Below are 23419 nucleotides of genomic sequence, written 5' to 3'. Positions count from 1 at the left end.
AGCAGCCATGTATAGACCAAGTCTCTTCCTTGTGTTTTGTTTCTAAAAATGTGATTGTAAATCTGGAATTTTTGAGTTTCACTAGAAGCGAAAAAATCCTTCAACAGTTCTACATTACCATTTCAATCGTTTAGTGGTACTTTCCAAATATCAATGCTAGAAGAATGTATAGTATTGAATGCTGGCTTTGAAGGTGCATTAGAAAGAAAAAAGTGAAAATTGGATATTCCTTTTTATAGGAAACGAGTAGATTTAATAAATTTCAAATGATATATATTTTATGACTACTTAACAAAAAAAAATGATATGAGTGGGTTTCATAGATGATTATACCAAGTTATTTATAAGTTAAAAATGATATATTTTCATGAATCCTAAAGGAAGTTTAACTTTCTCTAGCCTGCAGGGAAGCAAATAATTTACTCAATTCTTCTTAAGAAAACCAAAGAAGTAAGTCTTGAAAACAATGGATCTTTGAACTAACACTTCACCTGTATCACAACAAGTCCTCCTCAGCTTGGAAAAAGGAAAGAATTGAAATCATAAAAATGTAGAGAAAGGTAGCAATCTGAATTCAAACGAGAATAAAAGGAAAAATCAAACCAATATGCACAATTACTATTCCTTGTAAAGGCAACAGAAGTAGAATTTACTTTAAAATCAAAAGATAGAGGAATATATGATCAAATATTGACTACAGAGGGAAGCAAATGAGATCAGTAAAGTCTTTGAAAAAGGATCAGAAATCACTGCAAATATCAAATTTTATATTACACATAATATCTTATTAATTTCTCTAACAAACTTCGATTCCAAATACATTTCAAAAATGGGAAAATGAACATTTTAAACCTCAGCAGAATGGACAAACAAGCCACAGATTTTCGCCCATTTTTAAGAGATTTTTTGTACAAACTGATTAGAAGGATTATGACCGACTCATGTGAATTTGAAAGTTCACTACTGGTTGAAATATTATACCCAAAACCAACTCCCCAAAAATATCGGGGACATTCTTTAGAAGGAAAGGGTGTCCCCTCTAAATTTCAAAAATACTGTTTTTGTATCATCATTCAAAAAAAAAAGAAAAGAAGTCGGCAAATAAATAATCCTATCGAAAAATCGAAAAGCGTTATAAGATAAATCTTGGAGGGATTTTGTAAATTTAAACGCAACTAAGAAGCTTTACTTGTTGTTTTACTTGAAGCTTTACTTGAAGCTTTGCTTTAGTTGTTGTAATATTTAAGGGATAATAAGTTGCTAATACTGTGCTTGGTAAATACTGAATAACCAGCAAGAGCCAAACGAAAGACATTCGCAAATTAAATTTACGAGAGATAGAAGAGATTTGAATGCAACTTGAGGGAACTTGAGAGTAAGGAGTCAAGATTGAGGCTTTGAAAACAGCTGGTTTGGAGAGTATATTAACCAGCTATTCTGGCTTTAATCAGGGTAGTGCGTTGATGATTCACTATTATTGGTATTAGTAGCAGGAGTATACTATATTACACGAGTTAGTATTTCACATTGAAACAAGGTGTAGCAGAGCCTGTGTATATTATATATGTTTTAGAACACATTATGTATATTTTAGAACTTATTTTAAAATAATAAACAAGGAATTGGAATTCTGAAGCCGAAGGTTTTGCAGGAGCATTATAAACTGCTGAAAATACCTTTTTTTTTAATAAAATTGTATTAATTTCGATTAACATGTCTTTTACCATGGCTTATACTCAGTTGATGCGAATAAACTTACTTTTGTGGAGCCAAAAGTTAAACAAGGATTTTTAACACAAATTAGTCTTGTTAATATGGTTTCATTTAGTAAATGTATCTTGTAGGTATTAAAACTCTCTATTTTATAAAAAAAAAAAATCTATTAATATAGGTTGATTTCATAAATTTACCTTTATAGGATTTACCTCTGCGTGTTTAAAACAATATATTCATGTAAATTTAAGTTTCCATTATGTCCTCCTGGCCACTAGCACAAATTTAAAAACAAACATCAAATATATATGCAAATATAGGTAGCTGAAGGATCCATAATTTATTCATTTATCCATAACAAACCTTTATATAAAAAATGTTTGTTTCTGTTATTTTTTGTGTTTTTTTTTTTTAAGTTAGAACAGATCAAAGCTTAGTCATCCATTCGTGGCTAATCCTTACTTATATTTTTAGAAACAACAAATATTGGACTATTTCAACAATGACTTTTCTAATTTTAAAGATAAGCTTCTTTTCCTTGTGCTTTGGACAATAAAATTTACGACATTGTAAAAAAAACGAGCTATTTACCTGGGAAAATTTAATATGTCCTTTTTCACTTATATAAGCTTTTTAAGATTGATAAAAATGAGTTAATTAGTAGGGATTATTCGGCATATTTACAAAAAAAATATGTGAAACAACCTAATATATTTGCAAAAATTAAGCAATAGCTAGAACCTAAATAATAAAGGCTGATAAGATCATATATAAAAGTCTTCTTTTCTTTTTCCTTTAAGCCACTAGTATGTCTTGGACAGCATAGCCATAATGGGTCTTTTATTAATATTTTTCTGTTCATTGTTGGTAATATACCTTATGCTATGGTTAACACAAAGATGGCGGGATTTAAATTTTTTCAAGAGACTTGGCATTCCAGGACCAGAGCCAAGTTTCATTACAGGCAACATATTTGCAGCCAGATGGTCTATGGATAACGTAGGAGAGTGCATCAGCAAATGGAGAAAAGAGTATGGGGATGCTTTTGGATACTACTGGGGCACAGTTCCTCACATCATGCTTTCAGATTTGGACCTAGTAAAGGAGGTGCTTGTGAGCGACTTTAATTCGTACCGTAATCGGAACAATCAGCTGTCAACCCAATATCCAGAATTCAGCATGGCTCTACAAGGTTTGTTACTGAGCTTTGTTCAGGCTTTTAGTTATAATTTTATATCAAAGGGGCCCTGGCCCACAGGATCAAGGGTAGTCTGGACACTTATCTTCTAAGAATTCTATGTTTTTTCTAAGTAGTATAATCACAACTATTATAATATTTATGAAAATAATACGAAACATACTTAAAAAAAAAATTAAATATAAATATTGAGGTACCTGGAGAAATTAGTTTTTGTTATAAATTTGAATCCCAGTTAAAAAGGGATCAAAAATAAAACAAAATTATCCTCTTCATATTTTGAGGCTCACAAGCATTTAAAGGGTATTTACAACTATTTGAATAACTCTTTCGAATTATAATTCACCTCAATTGTTTACTAGTAAAAGTATTATCGACGAAATGTTCAAAGGCTGATCAAAATTTCAAATGTTCGGTTATTTGAAATAATATTCAAATCAGTCTTGTTCCTAAAGTTAAAAAAAATTATTTAGTCTCAATTTGACATAAGAAAAACTGTACGTAAAACATAAACATAAAACAGACTCAAGGATAGTCTTGACCCCCTATGTATTTGGAATTCCTATTTTTTTATTGATTGAAAAATAATTCCAGAGAAGAAGTTTTTTAAAGAAAATTAAAAGCCATATTAAAGTTTATATCAGAATAAATAAAAATATATAATAATTCAAACTCAAAACGACCGGAAATTGCAATTGTAGAATAATAGATACCCACAACAAACAGAAATCAAATAAAAAATCAAAGCAAAAAAACATATAACGAGCAAAAATCACTACAAACAACAGTTTTGCCACCTTTTACTATTATAATTACCTACTGTATATTTAATTTCTGTTCGTTTTAGGTTTCATTTATTCCATAATAGCGATTTCTATTCGTTTTGAGTTTGATTTATTGTAGATTTTTGTTTCTTGTGATCAATGTTTTACGTTCTTTGAAAAACTTCTATTTATGGAAAGTTTTTTTTTAGTTCATTTCTGTTCATTTTTGATAACCAAAGTTTCACGTTATTTCAAACTCTTTATTTCAAAATCATATTTTTCAGCATCAAAGTTTCATCAACGTATCAAAACTAGTATCAAAGTAACAATATAAGAGCAACAAAGAATCAAAGTGAAGACAGCATCAAAGAAAACAAAGTATCAATGTAACAATAAGACAGTTGCATAATTCACAGCCCTTTCCTCGGGGACTGGAGGGGGTTTCAACCCTGGAAGCACAGTTATTTGACCTTTTGATTATTTCTCAAAACAGTTTTCTCAAAATTTTGACGGGATGCCTTTGGGTAAAAGAAGGTGAGTAGGGGGTGGGGGGAATTTCGTTACCCATTCATCCCTTTGGCTCTCAAAAGAGCACTGGAAGCTTCAGTTTCCAACCAAATGAGCCCCCTTCAAAGTCTATACGACCACCCCTTCCAAAATGAAAAAAAATTACATGATGTCCATGGTCAACTTGCATAAGTTACAACCTTTGCCTTGGGGACTATGGGTGATTATCAAACCCTAAGTTATAGTTATATAAATTTTGGACTATTTTGAACAAAATGGTTACTTGAAAATTTTAAAAAGATGCATTTGGGGAAAAAAAAGCGTGCGAAGAAAGATGCTGGTTACCCTCTGATCACTTTCGACTCTTCAAAAGGGCAAGCTATTTCCGAATTCCAATCGAATGAGCCACCTCCAAAGTTAATACGAACACTCCTTCCACAAGAAACCCTGTGTGTTATCGATGGGTAACTTCAATAATTTATAGCCTTTTCCCCCAGGGCTGGAGGGACCGGCGGGTAAAACTCGGAACCATAGTCATTTGACATTCGGCTTTGATTTTCAAAATATTTCGATTGAATGCATTTGGGATAAAGAGGACAAGGATTAGGAGAGGGAAGGGGCTAGTTACCAAATAATTATTCTTGACGCTTCAAATGGGAACTGGAAAATTTAATTTCAGATCAAATGAGCTTCCTGCAAATCTCATAGAACCACACTTTCCATAAGAAACTTATATACCCCCAGAACATAAGTTATAATCCTTACCCCTGGGCCTTGGGGGTTGGTAATATCGATGCAATTGATGCAATTGAGAAAAAGAGGGTGGGGAGGATGGGTTAGTTGCCCTCTTTATAACTTACAACACTTGTCCCTGGAATTCCTGGAATGGGGGTAGTGTCCACCCTGCATCTTTTTTGTCTCATCGATGGGCTATTTAAAAAAAAAATGGCAATCTCAAAATCTTGATCGAATGCGCTTGGAAAAAAAGGGCTTGGAAGAGGGGGCGATTTGCCCTCCAATCAGTTTTGAATCTTAAAAAGGAAACTAGAAATTCCGATTTCCTATTGAATGAGCCTCCTCCGAACCTTATAAGATGACCATCCCTTTTATAAGGATTTTACATACCCTCAAGGCAAAACTTACAATGCTTGCACTAGGTTTGTTGGGGGTTGTTTGTCAGAAGACCACCAGAGCCTGCTACCACTATTTTCTAATTTTCATCTTCTCTTTCGTAGTGGAATTTTGAGACGGAGAGTTGAACCCCGGGGTTGAAAAAGGGCTTGAGGGGATACTAGTTTCCCTACAATCTCTTTGACTCCTAAAAACGATAAAAGTCCCATATCAATAAGTCCCATGTGAAGTTTCTTTCCATTAAAACCTTATATGCCCCCTAGGCAAAACTTAAGAAACTTTCTGCCGGGCTCTGGGAGGGTTGTGTCAACTCCGGAGCTTTGTTATCTGATCTTTTAACTATTTTTAACAAAACAGCTATCTAAAAATTTTTATAGAATGCATTTGGGGAAGAAAGAGCTAGAGGAGGGGGGGTAGTTACCCTCTGATAACTTTTTACTCTTTAAAAGACGCTAAAACTTCCAAATTCCAATTGATTGAGCCCCTTTTGAAATATAGATGACCATTCCTTCAACAAGAACTCTTATGCCCCCAGGGAATTACTTTAAACACTTGTCCCTGGATTTTGGGAGCATTGTCGATCCTGAAGTGTTTGTTATCTGAACTTTGATATATTTTCAACAAAAAGACCATCTCAAAAATTTAATTGGATGCATTGAGGAAAATGAGGCTTGGGGGAGGGGTAGTTGCCCTCCAATCACTTCTGATGCTGAGTAACGGCACTAGAACTTACAAATTCCAATCAAATTAGCTCAATCTGAAGTTTCTACGACCATCCATTCCATAAAGACCTTAGATGCTTCCAGTACATAACTTATACCAATTATCCCTGGGGTAAAAAGACTGGGGGGAGGGCTGGTTGACCTCTGATTACTTTAGACTCTTATAGAGATTCCGATTACCAATTGAATGAGCCCCTCCAAAGTTTATATGAACATCTTTTCCATATGAAGTGTCTCTGGAAAAAAATATATATAATAAAACATTGAAGCAAAATTCTGCATTTCTTTACATAGGAGCTTGAAACTTCTATTGTAGGGTTCTCCTGTATACGCTGAATACGCTTGTAGGAATCTCCTGTATGCGTTGTGTGATTTACATCAAGATTCCTTGAATTGGGGGGGGGGCTGTTTTCTCCATATTTCAAATATAAGGCAAATTTGCTCAGGCTGTTAACTTTTGATGGGTAACGCAAAACTTGATCATTCTTGTATATTTGGAATCAGCACAATAAGTTGATTGTTTTCATGTATCAGATTATATTGATATCAAAATTCTGTGTATTAAAGTTTCGGTTGCTATTGAGCTAAATCGCTCCTTACTTACAGTTCGCTGCCACGAACTGTTTGATAAACACAACCCATATGATTTTTTTTAATTTAATGACACTTAGTAATTACACATAACTCTAACATGGTTGACTGTCTGAATTTCAAAGAGCATATTTAGCGCGTATCTGGTAGGGGGCTGATTTAGAACTTCCGTGACCTTTTTTGCCACAGACAGAACGATGAATTTCGCTCATACATGTACTTGAAATATGCCCGTATGTTTGTCATTTTTGGCATCCAAGGGGTAGAAACAAAACCTCTTGAGTAATTCTTAACCGATCGCTAATGGGAACTTCGTTGCTCGTAGTAAATCCTCTTTTGTTTTGAATTTCAGTCCGAAAGATCTGGTTCAGCCAATTTGCTTTACTTTGCTACAATCTGAAGTGACTTCGCGAAGCTGTAACCCAAACTCTAAAGAAAGAAATTTGATTAAAATTAATACGTTGAATGATTTGGATTTTACTTTGGTTCAAAACAAATAAATTCATTTAGTTTAATACCACCCATCAAAAGCTACTAGCCTGAGATATTTTGACTGAGTTTTGAGAAAGGGCGAGTCATCCCCATAAAGTCAAGCAATCTTGACGAAAACTAGACCATCAGATTCAGCATATCAAAGAGCCCTGCCGTAAATGTTTCTAGCTTCATTTACAAAAGGGTGGAATTTATATTTTTCCATGATGAAATATAACAGATGCTTCTTATTTGTATATTTTTCCTAGGGGAGGGGGGGGGGTATGTCAAACTAATAGTCCTAGAAGATTTGGAGAAGGCCTATTGATATGAAATTTGAAATTACTGTTGCTGTTTTCAGTAATTAAAGCAATGTGGAAGTGGCATTGTCTGCCATTTTTAGGCACCCAACTACGATGTTGTCCCAAAAAGGGCCAAACTCGCTGGCGATTGAGCCTAAGATAGCCAATCGAATTATGAGCATCAAAAAACTATATATAGGGACAACTTCCTAGTTGTTCCAAAGGCTTTATATTGAACAATACGCGATATTGAAGAGTTACTTTGGACTTGGGACAGTAGCCTATTATTTTATTTGAATTTAATTTTTATTTTTATTAGATTAGAAGAAAAAGGATTTTTGAATAGCTCTCAGAAACGTTTTAATTTCAGAAAAGTTTTTATTTTCGTTTCACAAATCCTGTGTAGCAGAAAATTTAGAGTTTTATCTTGCTCCGCTCCCAAGCCACTAACCACCGATCATGAGAAAACATAGTGCTCATCAGAAGTAGAATCAGCAATGATTAGTTAGATTTAAAGGAAACGAACTTTAATGGAAACGAATAAAAAAAAATCCAATTATACTAAATAAAAAAGGGGGTGGGTAGAGACAAGCAGAGAAAGCAAAATACTGAAAATGAAGGTAGAAAAGAGCAAATGAGAACAAAGGTTAGGCATTGATTCGTTAGCTAATGGATTTTGGGAACTCTAAAAAATGGAACTAAAACTTCTGATATCAAATCGAACGAGGCTTCTCTAAAGTCTTTGACACCACTCCTTCTAGAAAAACCTTATATGTTAACAATGGATAGCTTGTATAACTTTCAGGCCTCTGCCTTGGGGGCTCTGAAGGGTTTCGAAACCAACTCTAAGGGAAAATAATTAGTAAAAAATATCCAATATTAATAAAGGAAAAAGGGGGAGGGATAGGGAAGATTAGAGAGATACCCTGGAGAAGCTGAAGTGGTTTAAAATGAAGGTAGAAAAGACAAAACGAGGACAGAGGATGAGCATTGAATAATAAGCTTATGGATGACATCATGGCCCCATCATGGATAAGGGACCAGACATTTTCTGCACTTTACTATGAAGGTTTAACTATTGGAATATAGGAGTTTCGATGGAAACTGTATGAAGAGGACGAAATTTAACTGTATTGAAGGTTTCCGAAGAATTCCTTGATATAGAAGTTTACTTGTAACATAAAAGAAAAAATAATAAAGGGATAATAAAATAGCCGAGAAAAAACCAGGTTAATGTCAGCCAGAGGACAGAAAAGAAGCGAAAATAACAAACTCAAATATTTGGCAAGGACCTCCTACGAGCTGTCTTCGGTGCTCAAAAAAAAGAAAAGAAAAAAAAAACTAACAACTTTGAGATTTTTGCTAAAGAAGAATCGAGAAACGAAAACGAAATTTTTTTCTGAAATTAAAAACCAGAAGCAAATTCAATAAGAACAGGCTGTAGACCCGAACAGATCAGAGCAATCCAGTTCTTTGCTAATCAATTTCATTATTCATTTATTAATTTTTTCATTCTTTGTCATACGTCATTTGACAGCCAGTGTGGTCTTAGAATGTTTTTATAGCAGGTTATTAATGCAATTTTTGAAAAATAAATAGTTTGAAATAAGGTCAGTTTGTGTTGTGTTGTTTTGACTTTGAAATTATTCTATTAACCCAAACATATGATTTTTCACCAGTAAACCTAAGATATTTGTCTAAGTACTCCTATCTTGTTATGATCAATTCCTAAGTATGGTTAATTTATCAATTAATTTAAGAAAAAAAATCCGCAAAACGAATTTTTCGAAGAAAAGTAAAGAGCTCCGTTAAGCCAAGAATGAGCAAAAATAAATTCAAATGATCTTCCAAGCGTAAAACTATCACAAATAATTATCAATAAATAGATAAAACTCAAAACAAACAGAAATTACAATAAATAGCCTACTGAAACTCAAAACGAGCAATAATTAACATAAGTAAGGCTGGTATTAACCTGGTTTTTTCTATGCCTTATCAAGACAAGAACACAATTTGCACTTTACTGAAAAAAAAAACAATAACAAAAAAAAAACAAATAGCCGTGGGTTGTCAGTTTAATTGACATATACTGATAAATGTTAAAATTTTTGAAAATTTTTTATTTACAAAAGTGAGAAAAGTGAAACCATTTCAAACGTATTTTGTTTTCAGTAAAGCACAAATTCTGTTCTGGTTTTGCGAAGGCATGGGGGTTATTAGCCCTACTCACGTTGATTTTTGCTCATTTTAAGTTTGACTTGGCCATTTATTGTAAATTCTGTTTTTTTTAAGTAATTCTGTTCATTTGTGTGCCCTTGGATGATTATTTGAGTTTATTTTGCTCATTCTTAGCTTCATGGAGCTCTTTACTTTTCGTCGTCTGAAGTTGACCTGAAAAATAAAACTTAATATCACTCCCAAAAGATTCTATATATGCTCTTTGACAGCCTGGATTCACTCACAATCTGTTTATTTATTTAAATTGTAAGAGCAGAAGTAGCAATATTAGTATCACCAAAAATTTTAACTTATTACCCCAAGTCGTTCTCAATATATTGCTGAGGCGTCTTATTGGCAACCATAAGCGCAGTGCCTTTTGATTTATTTTGAAGTATCATTTAGTTTTAAAGCATAATGGGCCAATTGTACATTGTGGGCAGTTAACATGCCTAATGTCCCCAAGGATATTGTTGCTGGACTGTTCTATTATGCAAAAATAAAATAAAAAAACAGGGTTTTTTTTACTGAAAGTAAGGAACGACGTTAAAACTTAAAATGAACAGAAAATTTTCCGTATATGAACGGGGTGTCCCCTCCTCAACGCCTCACTCTTTACGCTAAAGTTTGACTCTGTCTCACAGCTTTATTTTTTAAAACAATAAAAAACTTTAGCGTAAAGAGCGAGGCGTTGAGGAGGGGACAGTCCCTTTCATATACGGAATAATTTCTGTTCGTTTTAAGTTTTAACGTCGTTCCTTACTTTCAGTAAAAAAAACTTGTTTTTTTATTTAATTGGTGAACGTTTTTGAATTAATGCAGGTTTTGATTTTGGCTCACCGTGCATGAATAATTAAAACCAAATTTGCATTATAATTTTACTTTTATTTGGTTAAATGGCTTTCTCGAAATTTGTTTAATCTTATTTACGAACGTTTTTATTAGTAATAAATATACGTAACTTGCGAATTAACTTATGTAACGATCTTCTATGTTCATGTATTTTTAATACGTATATTAGGGGGTTTTCCTCCTATTCAATACCTTGCTCTTTAAGCTAAAGTTCGAATTTTGTTCAGATTCTTTAAAAATGACCGCTTAATAAAAAAGGCCGTTGCTTAGAATAAATAGCTCTTATGAAAGTACTAAAAAATCTTTGGCTTAAAGAGCGAGGTATTGACTAGGGGGTGAAACCAATCATATATGTAATATTTTCTGTTCGTTTAAAGTTTTGATGTTGCTGCTGTTGCAGCTGAAAAACTTGTTTTTTTTATTTAGTTTCTGATTTTTTTTTTAAATAATGCTGGGAAGTCCGGCGTCCCCTTCATAGCAATGCCCCTTCCCCCAATACTTCATTCGTGGAAAGATCCTCCCACATAACCCCCCACCAACCCCCCCCCCCCTACTACTAGAAAAAATCTCCCCTGATAACGTCTGCATACTTCCCAATAACCAATACTATATGTTAACACTGGGTAAAGTTCATAACTTTCAGCCCTCCCCCTGGGAACTCCGGGGGATTAAGTCATCCTAAAAGACATTTTTATAATATTTTCGACCATGCTGAACAATATGGCTATATCAAAATTTTGATTGGGTAACTTTGGGAAAAAAATTAGTGCGGGAGGGGGCCTAGTTGTCCCCCATTTTTTGTCACTTAAAAAGGGAACTAGAACTTTTTATTTCCCTTCAAATGAGCCCTCCTACAATATTCTAGGACCACTGGGTCAATACGATCACCCCTGGGAAAAAGAAAAAAAAAACAAAAAAACAAACAAACAAATAAACACGCATTCACGATCTTTTTTTTGGCAAAAAATGCAAAATTCCCCATTTTGTAGATAGGAGCTTTAAACCTCTACAGTATATTTCCCTTATATATTAAATATGTCGGGGTGATTTTCATTAAGGTTCTATAACTTTTAGGGGGTCTTTCCCCCTATTTTCGAAAATCCGTCAAATTTCTCAGGTGAGTAACTCTCGATGAACAGGACACAACGTGACGAAACCTGTATAGTTAAAACCAGCATAGAAATTCGATTCTCTTGATGCTTCTATTGGTCTAAAAATAATGTTTTATAAACTTTTATTTCCCACTGAGCCGGGCTTCTCCTTGCTTACAGTTAGTTAACACGAACTGTTTGAACAGAATGACTGTCTCCAAATTTTGACTGGCTGCCTTTTAAAAATAAAGGGGCTTTACAGAAGGGTCGCTTGCCATCCTATCTCTTGTTACTCTTAAAAAGGGTACAAGAACTTTTAATTTTGAATTGAATTAGCTCCTTTAAAAGTTTCAATGACATTTCTACCCGTTATAGACTGGTGCTGCCTATGACATTGCTTATATGCTCTTTTGAAAACCTGCATGACTACAGTTTTTTGTTCCTAAAAGCTTGTAAACAGTTTCTAAACAGTTCCTAAACAGTTTTTGTTCCTAAAACTCCTAGATATTCCCTAAAAGTTTCATCTTAATACCTTTAGCGTCATTAGCTACATTAACTGTAGTGATAGCATTAAAAGTATACATATAGTGCTTTCTGGCTAGTTCAAAATCCCCCACAACTTACCCTAAAGGTCTGAACTAATAACATAAGTTGTTCTTCAGATATTACCTTGTTACCTTTTTGAAAGTCCACATGCTCATATTTTTTTTTTTTTTTTTTTTTTAGTTCAACATCTGCCTAAATAAACCTTAGAAGCTTCACGCAGTTGCAATAGTTGTAGGAGCATTAGTAGCAGTATGGGCATAGCACCTTTGGTTGCTTGAATATTCCCTTCAATACACACTGAAAGCTCCAGCTTAATACATAACATCAACCATTCCTGAAGCATTTCTGATGCGTCCGCTTGAAAACCTGTGTGGGAATAGTGCGTTTCGAGTTAGTTCCATACAGCTTCTATATATCCCAAATCTACGCCTTAATATCCTTAGTTTAAATAGCAGTAGTAGTAGTAGTAGTAGCTTAAGAATCAATGGTAGTAGCCTAAGCTGTAGTGGCAATATCAGTAATAGAGGTAGTAATAATAGTAACAGTAATAATAGTATGAGTAGAAGCAGAAGCATTACGGTGCAAATATTTTATTTTGGTTAGTTCTTCATTTCTCAAAACAAGCACTGTTAACTTCAACTTCACACACCTAACTGTTCCTAGGATATTGCTATTACAACCTTTTGACAACCTGTATAAGGAGGGAATTATCTGATTCAGTTCATCTTCCCACTCAAAATTTCTTGAAAATTTCACCTTCATACCCTTAGGCATAATTGTATTAGTAGTCATAGTAGTAGTATTGATATTACTAATAATAGGATTTAATAGCAGTAGCAGCACTAGCAGCAGTAGTTTAACCTTTTGCCTTTTGGTCAGTTGAACATCCCTCTCATCAAGTCCTGGAAGTTTTAACTTACCACAATATGCCATTGCTATGACATTGCTGATATGTCGTTTTGATAACCTGTGTGTTTATATACTTCTTGAAATTTTCATTTCATTGCTCTTAGCCCTACAAGCATTTGCAATAGAGGTAGCAGTAGTAAATGTAGCAGTAACAGTAATATTCTGCAGGGGTGTGCATTCTCTGAAAGTATTCTCTGAAAGTTTCAACTTCATGCCCAAATCAGCTCTTGAAATAGGCTATTTTGACAATGTGTGCGCACAAAGCGTCTTTTGATTTAGTTCAAATTTCCCCTTGCTATTGTAAATGGAATAGTGTGGTAGTAGTAGTGGTGGTAGCTGTAGTAATATTGATAGCATACAAATTTCGTCTTTTTGATCACGTTCATTGTCATTTCCTGAATTTCCCAAATTAATATACTCAATTATTCGTTTGTTGTACCTTTTTGACAATCCGTATGCACATGCCGTGTTTTGATTTTGTTCAAAACTCCGCTCAACATTCTCTGAAAAGCTCACCTGAATACCCTTCGTCTTCTTGAAAAGTAAAGTTCAAATATGCATACCTTTCTCAATAAAATATCATAGGCAGCGCAATAGCGTTGCCTAAGTAAAGAACGATGTTGGCACAATGTTTTTTTTTTTTTTTTTGCTTGGACCAGGGCACTTCGTATCGAAGGAGTTGTCTAAGAAACTTCAAAAAGGGTTCATTCCATCGGAACTTGGAAGGGCTAGTTCTCTTTTTAATAGTCAAAAGTGATTGAAGGGCAACTAACCCTCCTCTCACGCCCACCATTTCCCCAAACACATCCAATCAAAATTTTGTGATAGCCATTTTGTTCAACCTAGTTAAAAGTTCTGGATATTAGGTCTTTGAGGATGACACCCACCTCCCCACAGCCCTGAGGGAAAAGGTTGTAAGCTATGCTCTGGGGGCATATAAGGTTTTATAGAAAGGTAAGGTAAAAAATGCGGCATTAAACTTTACAGTTCCTACCGGCCATGCTGATCTCATTTTCTTCGCCCTTCATCCAGGAAGTACAACGGGGGGTTGGGGGCAAACCATCCTTTGCCTTCACAAACCCTTCCTGTTTACCTTCCCTAGATTTCTCCAGGTACCCATTTAAAGCTAGTTAAACTCTGGCTGAACCTATAGAATCACGCCACTGACCCCCTTCCCAAACCAAATAATTGGGTGCACTAGGACTGGAACCCTCGTCCTCTCAGACTAAGGATCGTAAATCCAGCGCACCAATCCACTCGGTTAGGACGGCCTTTGAAAGTTTTGTTGTAAAAACTCCAAAAAGGGATTATTCGGTTGGAAACGGAAAAGGCTAGTGCCCTTTTTAACAGTCGAAAGTGATTGGAGGGCAACTAACCCTCTCTCACGCCGACTATTTTTCCTAACATATCGAGTCAAAATTTGAGATAGCCATTTTGTTCAGCGTAGTAGAAAGGTCTCTAAATTATGTCTTTGAGGATGACAAACCAACACAGCCCCCAGGGCAAGTGTTTTAAGTTATGCCCTGGTGGCATATAAGATTTTTATAGAAAGTGTTGTCGTAAAAAAATTCAAAAAGGGCTTATTCAATTAGGAATTGAGAGGGCTAGTGCCCTTAATAATAGTCAAAAGTGATCGGAGGATGAATCCCCCCCCTCACGCTCATTATTTCCACAAGTACTTCCGATCAACATTTTGATATAGCCACTTTGTTGAACATAGTTTAAGGGTTCGGAAATTATGTCTTTGAGTATGACCCACCCCCCATCCATAAGGGCTAAGGATGTAAGTTATGCCCTGAGGTAACATACAGTTTTAAAGAAAGCATTGACGTAAAGATTTCAAAAACGGATCATTGGATTGGAAAATTTAAAGGGTTATTGCCCTTTTTAATAGTTGAAAGTAATCGATGGAAGAATCTCTCCCCCCACGACCATCATTTCTCCAAACATTCCGATCAAAATTTTTATATGGTAATTTTGTTCAACGTAGTTGAAATATCTGGAAATTACATCTTTGAGGATGACACCCCCCATAGCCCTCAGGACAAGGGTCGTAAGTTATGCCCTTGGAGCACATAAGATTTTTATAGAAAGTTTTTTCGTAGATGTTTCAAAAGGGGCTCATTCGATTGAAGATTTAGAGGATTAGAGCCTTTATCAATAGCCGACAGTGATGAAAGAGCAAATGCCCCCTCCCGTGCCAATCATTTCTCCAATACTTACAATCAAAATTTTGAAATAGGAATTTTGTTCAACGCATTCGAAAGGTCTGAAAATTATGTCTTTGAAAATAACAAATCCCCCAAATCCTCAGGGCAAGGGTTTTAAGTTTTGCCCTGGGGGCATATAAGGTCCTTATAGAAAGCGTGGTCACACAAAATTCGGAAAGGGCTCATTGGATTGCTAATCAGAAGCTCTAGTGCTCTTTTTAAGAGTCAAAGTGATCAGTGAGCAGCTACTCCCCCCTCCCCTTTCCACACACATACGTTGTATTGTCCCGAAATGCACCTAATAGAAATTTTGAGATAGCCATTTTATTCAAAATATTCTATTTATCATATAACAACTCTTTTGGGGTTGAAAAAAAAACCCAGAGATAAGGGGAAAGGGTTATAAGTTATGCCCTGGGGGTATTTAAGGTTTTATGGAAGGGATGGTTGTTTAACTTTAGAAGAGACTCATTTGGTTGAAAATTGGAAGGTCAGGGTTTTAAGTTATATTATGAGGGTATATAAGGTTTTTATTTAATGGACGGTCGTATAAACATCAGGTGGGGTTATTTGATTTGAAATTGGAGGTTATAGTGCCTTTTGTTTAAGAGGCAAAGTGATTTGAGAGCAAACATCCCTGCCCCTCTATGCTCAGCATTTGCCATAGCCCCTCCAATCAAAATTTGAAGATAATAATTTCATTCATCGCAGTTGAAGGTTTCAGAAATTGTTTCAGAAATTATGTTTGTGAGGGCAACAACCCCCCACCCCCTTCAACTCTCAGAAAAAGGGTTGTAAGTTATGCCCTTGGTGCATATAAGGTTCTTATTATAAAGGGTGGTCGTATATGCTTTGGAGGGGACTCATTCGATAAGTTCTAGTGCCCTTTTTAAGATTCAAAGTGATCAGAACACAGCTAAAGCCCCCCCCCCCCACACACATACACACAAACACGTCATATTTTCGTGAGATGTATCCAAAAGATATTCGAGGCAATCTTTTTATTCAAAATGGTCCAAAAATCATATAACAAGACTTTTGAGGTTGATAAGACCACCAGTGACTGAGAGCGAGGGTTGTAAGTTATGTCCCTGGGTCATTTAAGGTTTTTATGGAAGGGGTGGTTGTATAAGCTTTAGAGGTGGCTCATTTGGTTTAAATCGGAAGTTCTGGTTCCCTTTTAAGAGTAAATAGTGATGGAGGTCGAGTAGCACCCCCTCCCCCGGCCAACTACCCCTCTTTTCACCGAATGCAACTGATTGAAATTGTGCGATCCCAATTTTACTTAAAATATTCCAAAGAACATATAACAATGCTTCCAGGGTTGGCACAAACCCCAGAGCCCTGAAGCAAGGGCTTTAAGTTACGCCCTGGGGAAAATAAGGTTTTTCATGGAAAGGGTGGTCGTATTTAATTCAGATGGGATTTTTTTTTTTTTATTTGACGAGAGATTGATTTTTGATATTTATTTTACTTGTTATTATTATATGTGTATGTGTATGTATATGTATATATATTGAGTTATTTAGATGAATTTATCGGTATTGGTTGTTGTAGTCGTTCGTCCTCAGAGATTTGTTTCTTCTTGAACGGCTACTTGTTAAATATTTAAATTGTGTAGTTTTTTTTTTTAAATAAAGCTTAATCCAATCAATCAATCAATTTATAGTGCAATGGAGTTCTTTAATTGTTTGAATAACTTATTTGGTGGAAAAAGTGCTTTTAATTATTACGATTTGTAAACAATGAACAAGTTACCTATTCTACAGCCCTTCTCCTATAGAAACTGGGGATATTACATCCCCAATACTGATCCCCAGTACAATGCTGAACAAAATAGCTCTCTTAAAATTTCGATCGGATATGTTTTGGGGAATGATTGGCTTGGGAGGGGGGGGGCTTATGTTCCTCGAATCATTTTTTACTCTTAAAAAGTGACTCTTAATTACATTTAAAATGATTGAACTTTTTTAACTTTAATAATTAAAATAGTTATTTAAACTTAAAGGAACAAATATCAGTATATGTGTACTAAACTGACAATCGACAGCCATTTTGTAGTAAAACGCAAATTGTGTTCTGGTCTTGTGAAGGTATGGTACGTTGTCAAAGGCATAATTTCCAAACCTTTCAACTACGCTGAAAAAAATGACTATCTCAAAGTTTGGATTTGTTATGATTTGTAAAAAGATGGGCATGGGAATGGGGGTGGTGGCTTGTTGCCAATCACTTTTGACCAATAAAAAGGGCACTGGCCTTTTCAATTTATAATTAAATGAGCATTTTTTGAACTTTCTACGACAACAAATGACCATTTCAAAATTTGTATCAGATGCATTTCGGGAAATACGAGGTTTGGGTGAGTTTCAACACTTCGATCACATTCAATCTTAAAAAGAACACTGTATCCTTATATTACCAATCCAATGAGCCCCATCTGAAGTTTACACGATCAGCCTTTCTATATATTAATTAAAAAAAGAAACTTTTCGAAAAATAAGTTTTTAAAAGAAAAGTAAAAGCCATTTTAAACTTAAGCTCAGCAGATGCAAATACCTGTTAAACTTCAAACTCATAACGACCAGAAATTACTATTAATGAATAAATGAAACCCAAAACGAGCAGAAATTAAATAAACAATCATAGCAAAAACCATACAACAAGTAATAATATATATGAATAAATAGATCTTATAGCAAGTGATTATTCGATTAAATATGAAAATCAAGCTTAAAATGGAAAAAAATATTTTGCTACTGAAGCATAAATGAAACTTAAAACGAACAGAAATAAAATATACAAGCAATGCGAAAATACAATAGATATTAAAGGGTTAAAAAGAACAAAGGTTGTAAGTTGTGCCCCTGGGGCATTTAAGGTTCTTCTGGAAGGGATGGTTGTATAAGCTTTAGAGGTAGCTCATTTGGTTGAAATCAAAAGTTCTGGTTCGCTTTTAAAAGTCAATAATTATGGAGGTCGAGTAGCACCCCCCCCCCCCCCGCCCATTACCCCTCTTTTCACTGAATAGCCTACAACTGATTGAAATTGTGACATCCCAGTTTTATTTAAAATAGTCCAAAGAACATATAGCAATGCTTCCAGGATTGGCACAAACCACAGAGCCCTGGGGCAAGGGCTTTAAGTTATGCCCTGGGGACATATAAGGTTTTTCATGGAAAGGGTGGTCGTATTTAATTCAGATGGGAATTTCTTTTTTTTTAACGAGGGAGATTGATTTTTTATATTTATTTTACTTGTTATTATTATATGTGTATGTATATGTATATATATTGAGTTATCTTGATGAATTTATTTGTATTGGTTGTTGTAGTCGTTCGTCCTCAGAGCTTTGTTCCTTCTTGAATGGCTACTTGTTAAATGTTTAAATTGTGTAGTTTTTTTTTTAATAAAGCTTAATCCAATCAATCAATCAATTTGTAGTGTAGTGGAGTTCTTTAATTTTTTGAAAAACTTATTTGGTGGTAAAAGTGTTTTTAAATATTTTGATTTTTAAACAATGAACGAGTTACCTATTTTACAGCCCTTCTCCTGAAGACACTGGGAATGTTACATCCCCAATACTGATCCCCAGTACAATGCTGAGCAAAATAGCTCTCTTAAAATTTCGACTGGATATGTTTTTGGGAATGATTGGCTTGGGGGAGGGGGTAATATGTTCATCGATTCACTTTTGACTCTTAATAATTGACTCTTAATTACATTTAAAATGGTTTAACTTTTTTAACTTTAATAAATAAAAAATCATTTACACTTAAAGGAATAAATGTCAGTATATGTGTACTAAACTGACAATCGACAGCCATTTTGTAGTAAAACGCAAATTGTGTTCTGGTCTTGTGAAGGTATGGTACGTTGTCAAAGGCATAATTTCCAAACCTTTCAACTACGCTGAAAAAAATGACTATCTCAAAGTTTGGATTTGTTATGATTTGTAAAATGATGGGCATGGGAATGGGGGTGGTGGCTTGTTGCCAATCACTTTTGACCAATAAAAAGGGCACTGGCCTTTTCAATTTATAATTAAATGAGCATTTTTTGAACTTTCTACGACAACAAATGACCATTTCAAAATTTGTATCAGATGCATTTCGGGAAATACGAGGTTTGGGTGAGTTTCAACAGTTCGATCACATTCAATCTTAAAAAGAACACTGTAACTTTATATTACCAATCCAATGAGCCCCATCTGAAGTTTACACGATCAGCCTTTCTATATATTAATTAAAAAAAGAAACTTTTCGAAAAATAAGTTTTAAAAAAAAAAGTAAAAGCCATTTTAAACTTAAGCTCAGCAGATGCAAATACCTGTTAAACTTCAAACTCATAACGACCAGAAATTACTATTAATGAATAAATGAAACCCAAACGAGCAGAAATTAAATAAACAATCATAGCAAAAACCATAAAACGAGTAATAATATAAATGAATAAATAGATCTTATAGCAAGTAATGTTTCGTTTAAATATGAAAATCAAGCTTATAACAGAAGAAAAATATATTTTGCTACTAAAGTATAAATAAAACTTAAAACGAACAGAAATAAAACAATCAAGCAAAGCAAACAAACATACAATAGATGTTAAAGGGTTAAAAAGAACAAGGGTTGTAAGTTATGCCCCTGGGGCATTTAAGGTTCTTCTGGAAGAGATGGTTTTATAAGCTTTAGAGGTGGCTCATTTGGATGAAATACCCCCCCCCCCCCGCCCAACTACCCCTCTTTTCACCAAATGCAACTGATTGAAATTGTGCCATCCCAATTTTATTTTAAATAGTCCAAAGAACATATAACAATATTTCCAGGATTTGCACAAACCCTCAAAGCCCTGGGGCAAGGGCTTTAAGTTATGCCCTGGGGGCATATAAGTTTTTTAATGGAATGGGTGATCGTATTTAATTCAAATGGGTCTCATTTTATTTGAAATTTCAAGTTATACTGCCCTGTTTAAGAGTGAAAGTGATTTGAGAGAAAGGTCTTCCGGGCCCATAATTTCCTATAAAAAACATCTAAACAAAGTTTTGAGACATCAATTTTTTCAGCATTGTTGAAAGGTTCAGTAATTATGCGTAGCAATAGTTGTAGTACCAGAAGTAGCACTAGTAGCAGTATGGAAAAGCACCTTTTAGTCAACATTCCCTTCAACACACGATGAGATTTTTAACTTAATGCCCTCAACCGGTCCTGAAGCATTACTGATGCGTCCTCTTGACAACTAATAGGCCTATGGGCACAGTTTGTTTCGATTTATTTTAAAATAGTTACAATATTGCCCAAAATCTTTGCCTTAATACTCTTCGGTTTATTAGATGTAGTAGTAGCACCAGTAAATGTAGTACTAGTAGTAGGAGTACACTTAATAGTAGTAGTCTTAGCCTTAGTAGCAGTAGTAGTAGTAGCAGTAACAGTAATAGTAGCAGTAGTTTTAGAAGTATTGGTACTATGATGCAAATATTGTCTTTTGGTTAGTTCAACATTCCCCATAACAAGCGATGTAAGTTTTAGATTCACACACGAAACTTTTCCTAAGATATTGCTGATATGCCCTTTTGACAACCCGCATACGGATGGCAGGTTATCATTCGTACAACAGAAATATTCTCTAAAAATTTCACCTCCATACCTTCATAGGTTGTAACTAACGACAATGATGGCATTAAGTTGAAACTTTTAGGGAACCTTTAGGAGGAGTTTCCATAAAGCGAAAAAACTATACGCATGCACGTATTAAAAGTGCATATAAGCACTATAGGGCATATATGGACAAAGGCAGTGATGCTCTTTCATAGCTAGTAATATAATTGATATTTTAAAGGAGCTAATTTGATCAACAGTTAAAAGTTCGAGTGCCCTCTTAAGAGTCAAAAATGATTGGAGGGCAATCAGCCCTCCTGTTTAGCTCATAATTTCCTAGACACTATCAATCATAATTTTAAGACAGCCAATTTGCTCAGCATAGCTGAATTGTCTAATAACTATATCTCTAGGGTTATTGGGCAAGTCAACTCCCAAAGTTGTGTAATTTGCCCATTAGGCTTAAAAACTAAATGTTGCTTTAAAATTAAATCAAAACACACTGTTTGTATGCTGGTTGCCAATAATGCATCTCATCAATATACCAAGAACGACTGAGAGTATTAAGTGCAAATTTTTAGGGCTACTTCTACTACTATTTTTGCTCCTAAATCTTTACAAAATCAAAACAGTGTAATTGTATTCAGGCTGTGAAAGAGCATAGATATAATTTTGCGGGAATGGTATTAACTTTTATTTATCAGGTCAACTAGAAGATGTATATGACTAAATTAAACACTACTATTGTGACTCTTAATTACATTTAAAATGGTTTAACTTTTTTAACTTTTATAAATAAAAAAAATATTTAAACTTAAAGGAATAAATATCAGTATATGTGTACTAAAATGACAATCAACAGCCATTTGTTAGTAACAGCAAATTGTGTTCTGGTCTTGTGAAGGTATGGAAGGTTGTCGAAAGCATAATTTCCAGACTTTTCAACTACGCTGAACAAAATCACTATCTCAAAATTTTGATTTGTTATAATTTGGAAAATGATGGGAATGGGGGGTTTTTGGGGCCACTTCTATTACTACTTTTGCTCTTAAAATTTTACTAAATCAAAACATTGTAATTGTATTCAAGCTGTGAAAGAGCATAGATATAATTTTTCGGTACAAAAAGTTTATGTTGTTCAAAATTTCCGAATAAGTTTCTCCAGCATATAAATAGCGCAAAACTATATTCAACTATTATTTTATTTTTCCCTGAAAAAGACTATGTCAATACAAAAGGAACAGAAATTTGTTAAAAAAAAATTTCCACAAAATAAGTTTTTCAAAAAAAAGAACTCCATTAAACCAAAAATGAACAGAAATAAAATCAAACAATCTACCAAGCATACAACTATACACAAATTAGTATCAATAAATACATGAAACCCAAAACGAACAGAAATTAAAATAAGTTACAGAGTCAAACTCAAAACGAGCAGAAATTAATATGTGTACGGTTCAAAACCCATATGCATTCTAAACATAAGAATATAATGTACTTTACTTATTTTTTTTTTTTTTTTTTTGACGAGAGTGATTGATTTTTGATTTTTATTTTACTTGTTATTATTATATGTGTATGTGTATGTATATGTATATATATTTAGTTATTTAGATGAATTTATTGATATTGGTTGTTGTGGTCGCTCGTCCTCAGAGCTTTGTTTCTTCTTGAACGGCTACTTGTTAAATGTTTATATTGTGTAGTTGTTTTTTTAATAAAAGCTTAATCCAATCAATCAATTAATTTGTAGTGTAATGGAGTTCTTTAATTGTTTGAATAACTTATTTGGTGAAAAATATGTTTAGAGAATGATTAGAAAAATATGTTTATGTTTTAGAGAATGATTAGCTTGGGGGGGGGGTATATTTCCCTCGATTCACTTTTGACTCTTAAAAGTTGACTCTTAATTACATTTAAAATGGTTAGATTTTTTAGCTTTAATAAATAAAAAAAATATTTAAATTTAAAAGAATAAATATCAGTATATGTGTACTAAAATGACAATCGACAGTCATTTGTTAGTAAGCGCAAATTGTGTTCTGGTCTTGTGAAGGTATGGGAGGTTGTCAAAGGCATAATTTTCAGACCTTTCAACTATGCTGAACAAAATCACTATCTAAAACTTTTTATTTGTTGTGTTTTGGAAATTGAGGGGCATGGGGGGTGGGGGTGGTGGCTTGTTGCCAATCACTTTTGACCAATAAAAAGGGCACTGGCCCTTTCAATTTCTAATCGAATGAGCATTTTTTGAACTTTCTATGACAACAAATGGCGATTTCAAAATTTGTATCAGATGCATTTCAAACTTTAGAACTTTATATTACCAATCCAATGGGCCCTCTCTGAAGTTTATATGATCAGCCTTTCTATATATTAACTAAAAAAAACTTTTCGAAAAACAAGTTTTTAAAAGAAAAGTAAAGGCCAGTTTAAACTTAAGCTCAGCAGATACAAATACCTGTTAAAATTCAAACTAAAAACAACCAGAAATTACTATTAAATAATAAATTAAACCCAAAACGAACAGAAATTAATTAAACAATCATAGCAAAAAACTTACAGCAAGTAATAATATAAATGAATAAATAGATCTTAAAGCGC

At 34.1% G+C, this 23419-nt stretch overlaps 1 protein-coding gene across 2 annotated transcripts in view; it reads left to right on the top strand.

Annotated features, from left to right (window-relative positions):
• The first annotated feature begins 2534 nt into the window (after positions 1-2534).
• The window catches only part of LOC148953452 (cytochrome P450 3A56-like), a 179851-nt gene continuing 158966 nt past the window's right edge, over positions 2535-23419 (top strand). For both annotated transcript variants that reach the window (XM_089088543.1, XM_089088544.1), the window contains exon 1: positions 2535-2905. In XM_089088543.1, coding sequence (XP_088944669.1) covers positions 2545-2905 — 361 coding nt within the window. In that variant the 5' untranslated portion in view covers positions 2535-2544. The remainder of the gene's footprint in view (positions 2906-23419) is intronic.

The sequence above is a fragment of the Artemia sp. Qi Xiang Cuo genome, chromosome 4 (assembly GCF_049724085.1).
Source record: "Artemia sp. Qi Xiang Cuo chromosome 4, ASM4972408v1, whole genome shotgun sequence".
Lineage (NCBI taxonomy): Eukaryota > Metazoa > Arthropoda > Branchiopoda > Anostraca > Artemiidae > Artemia > Artemia sp. Qi Xiang Cuo.
The sequence above is the reverse complement of the archived record's forward strand: the minus strand, read 5'-3'. Positions and strand labels throughout refer to the sequence as shown.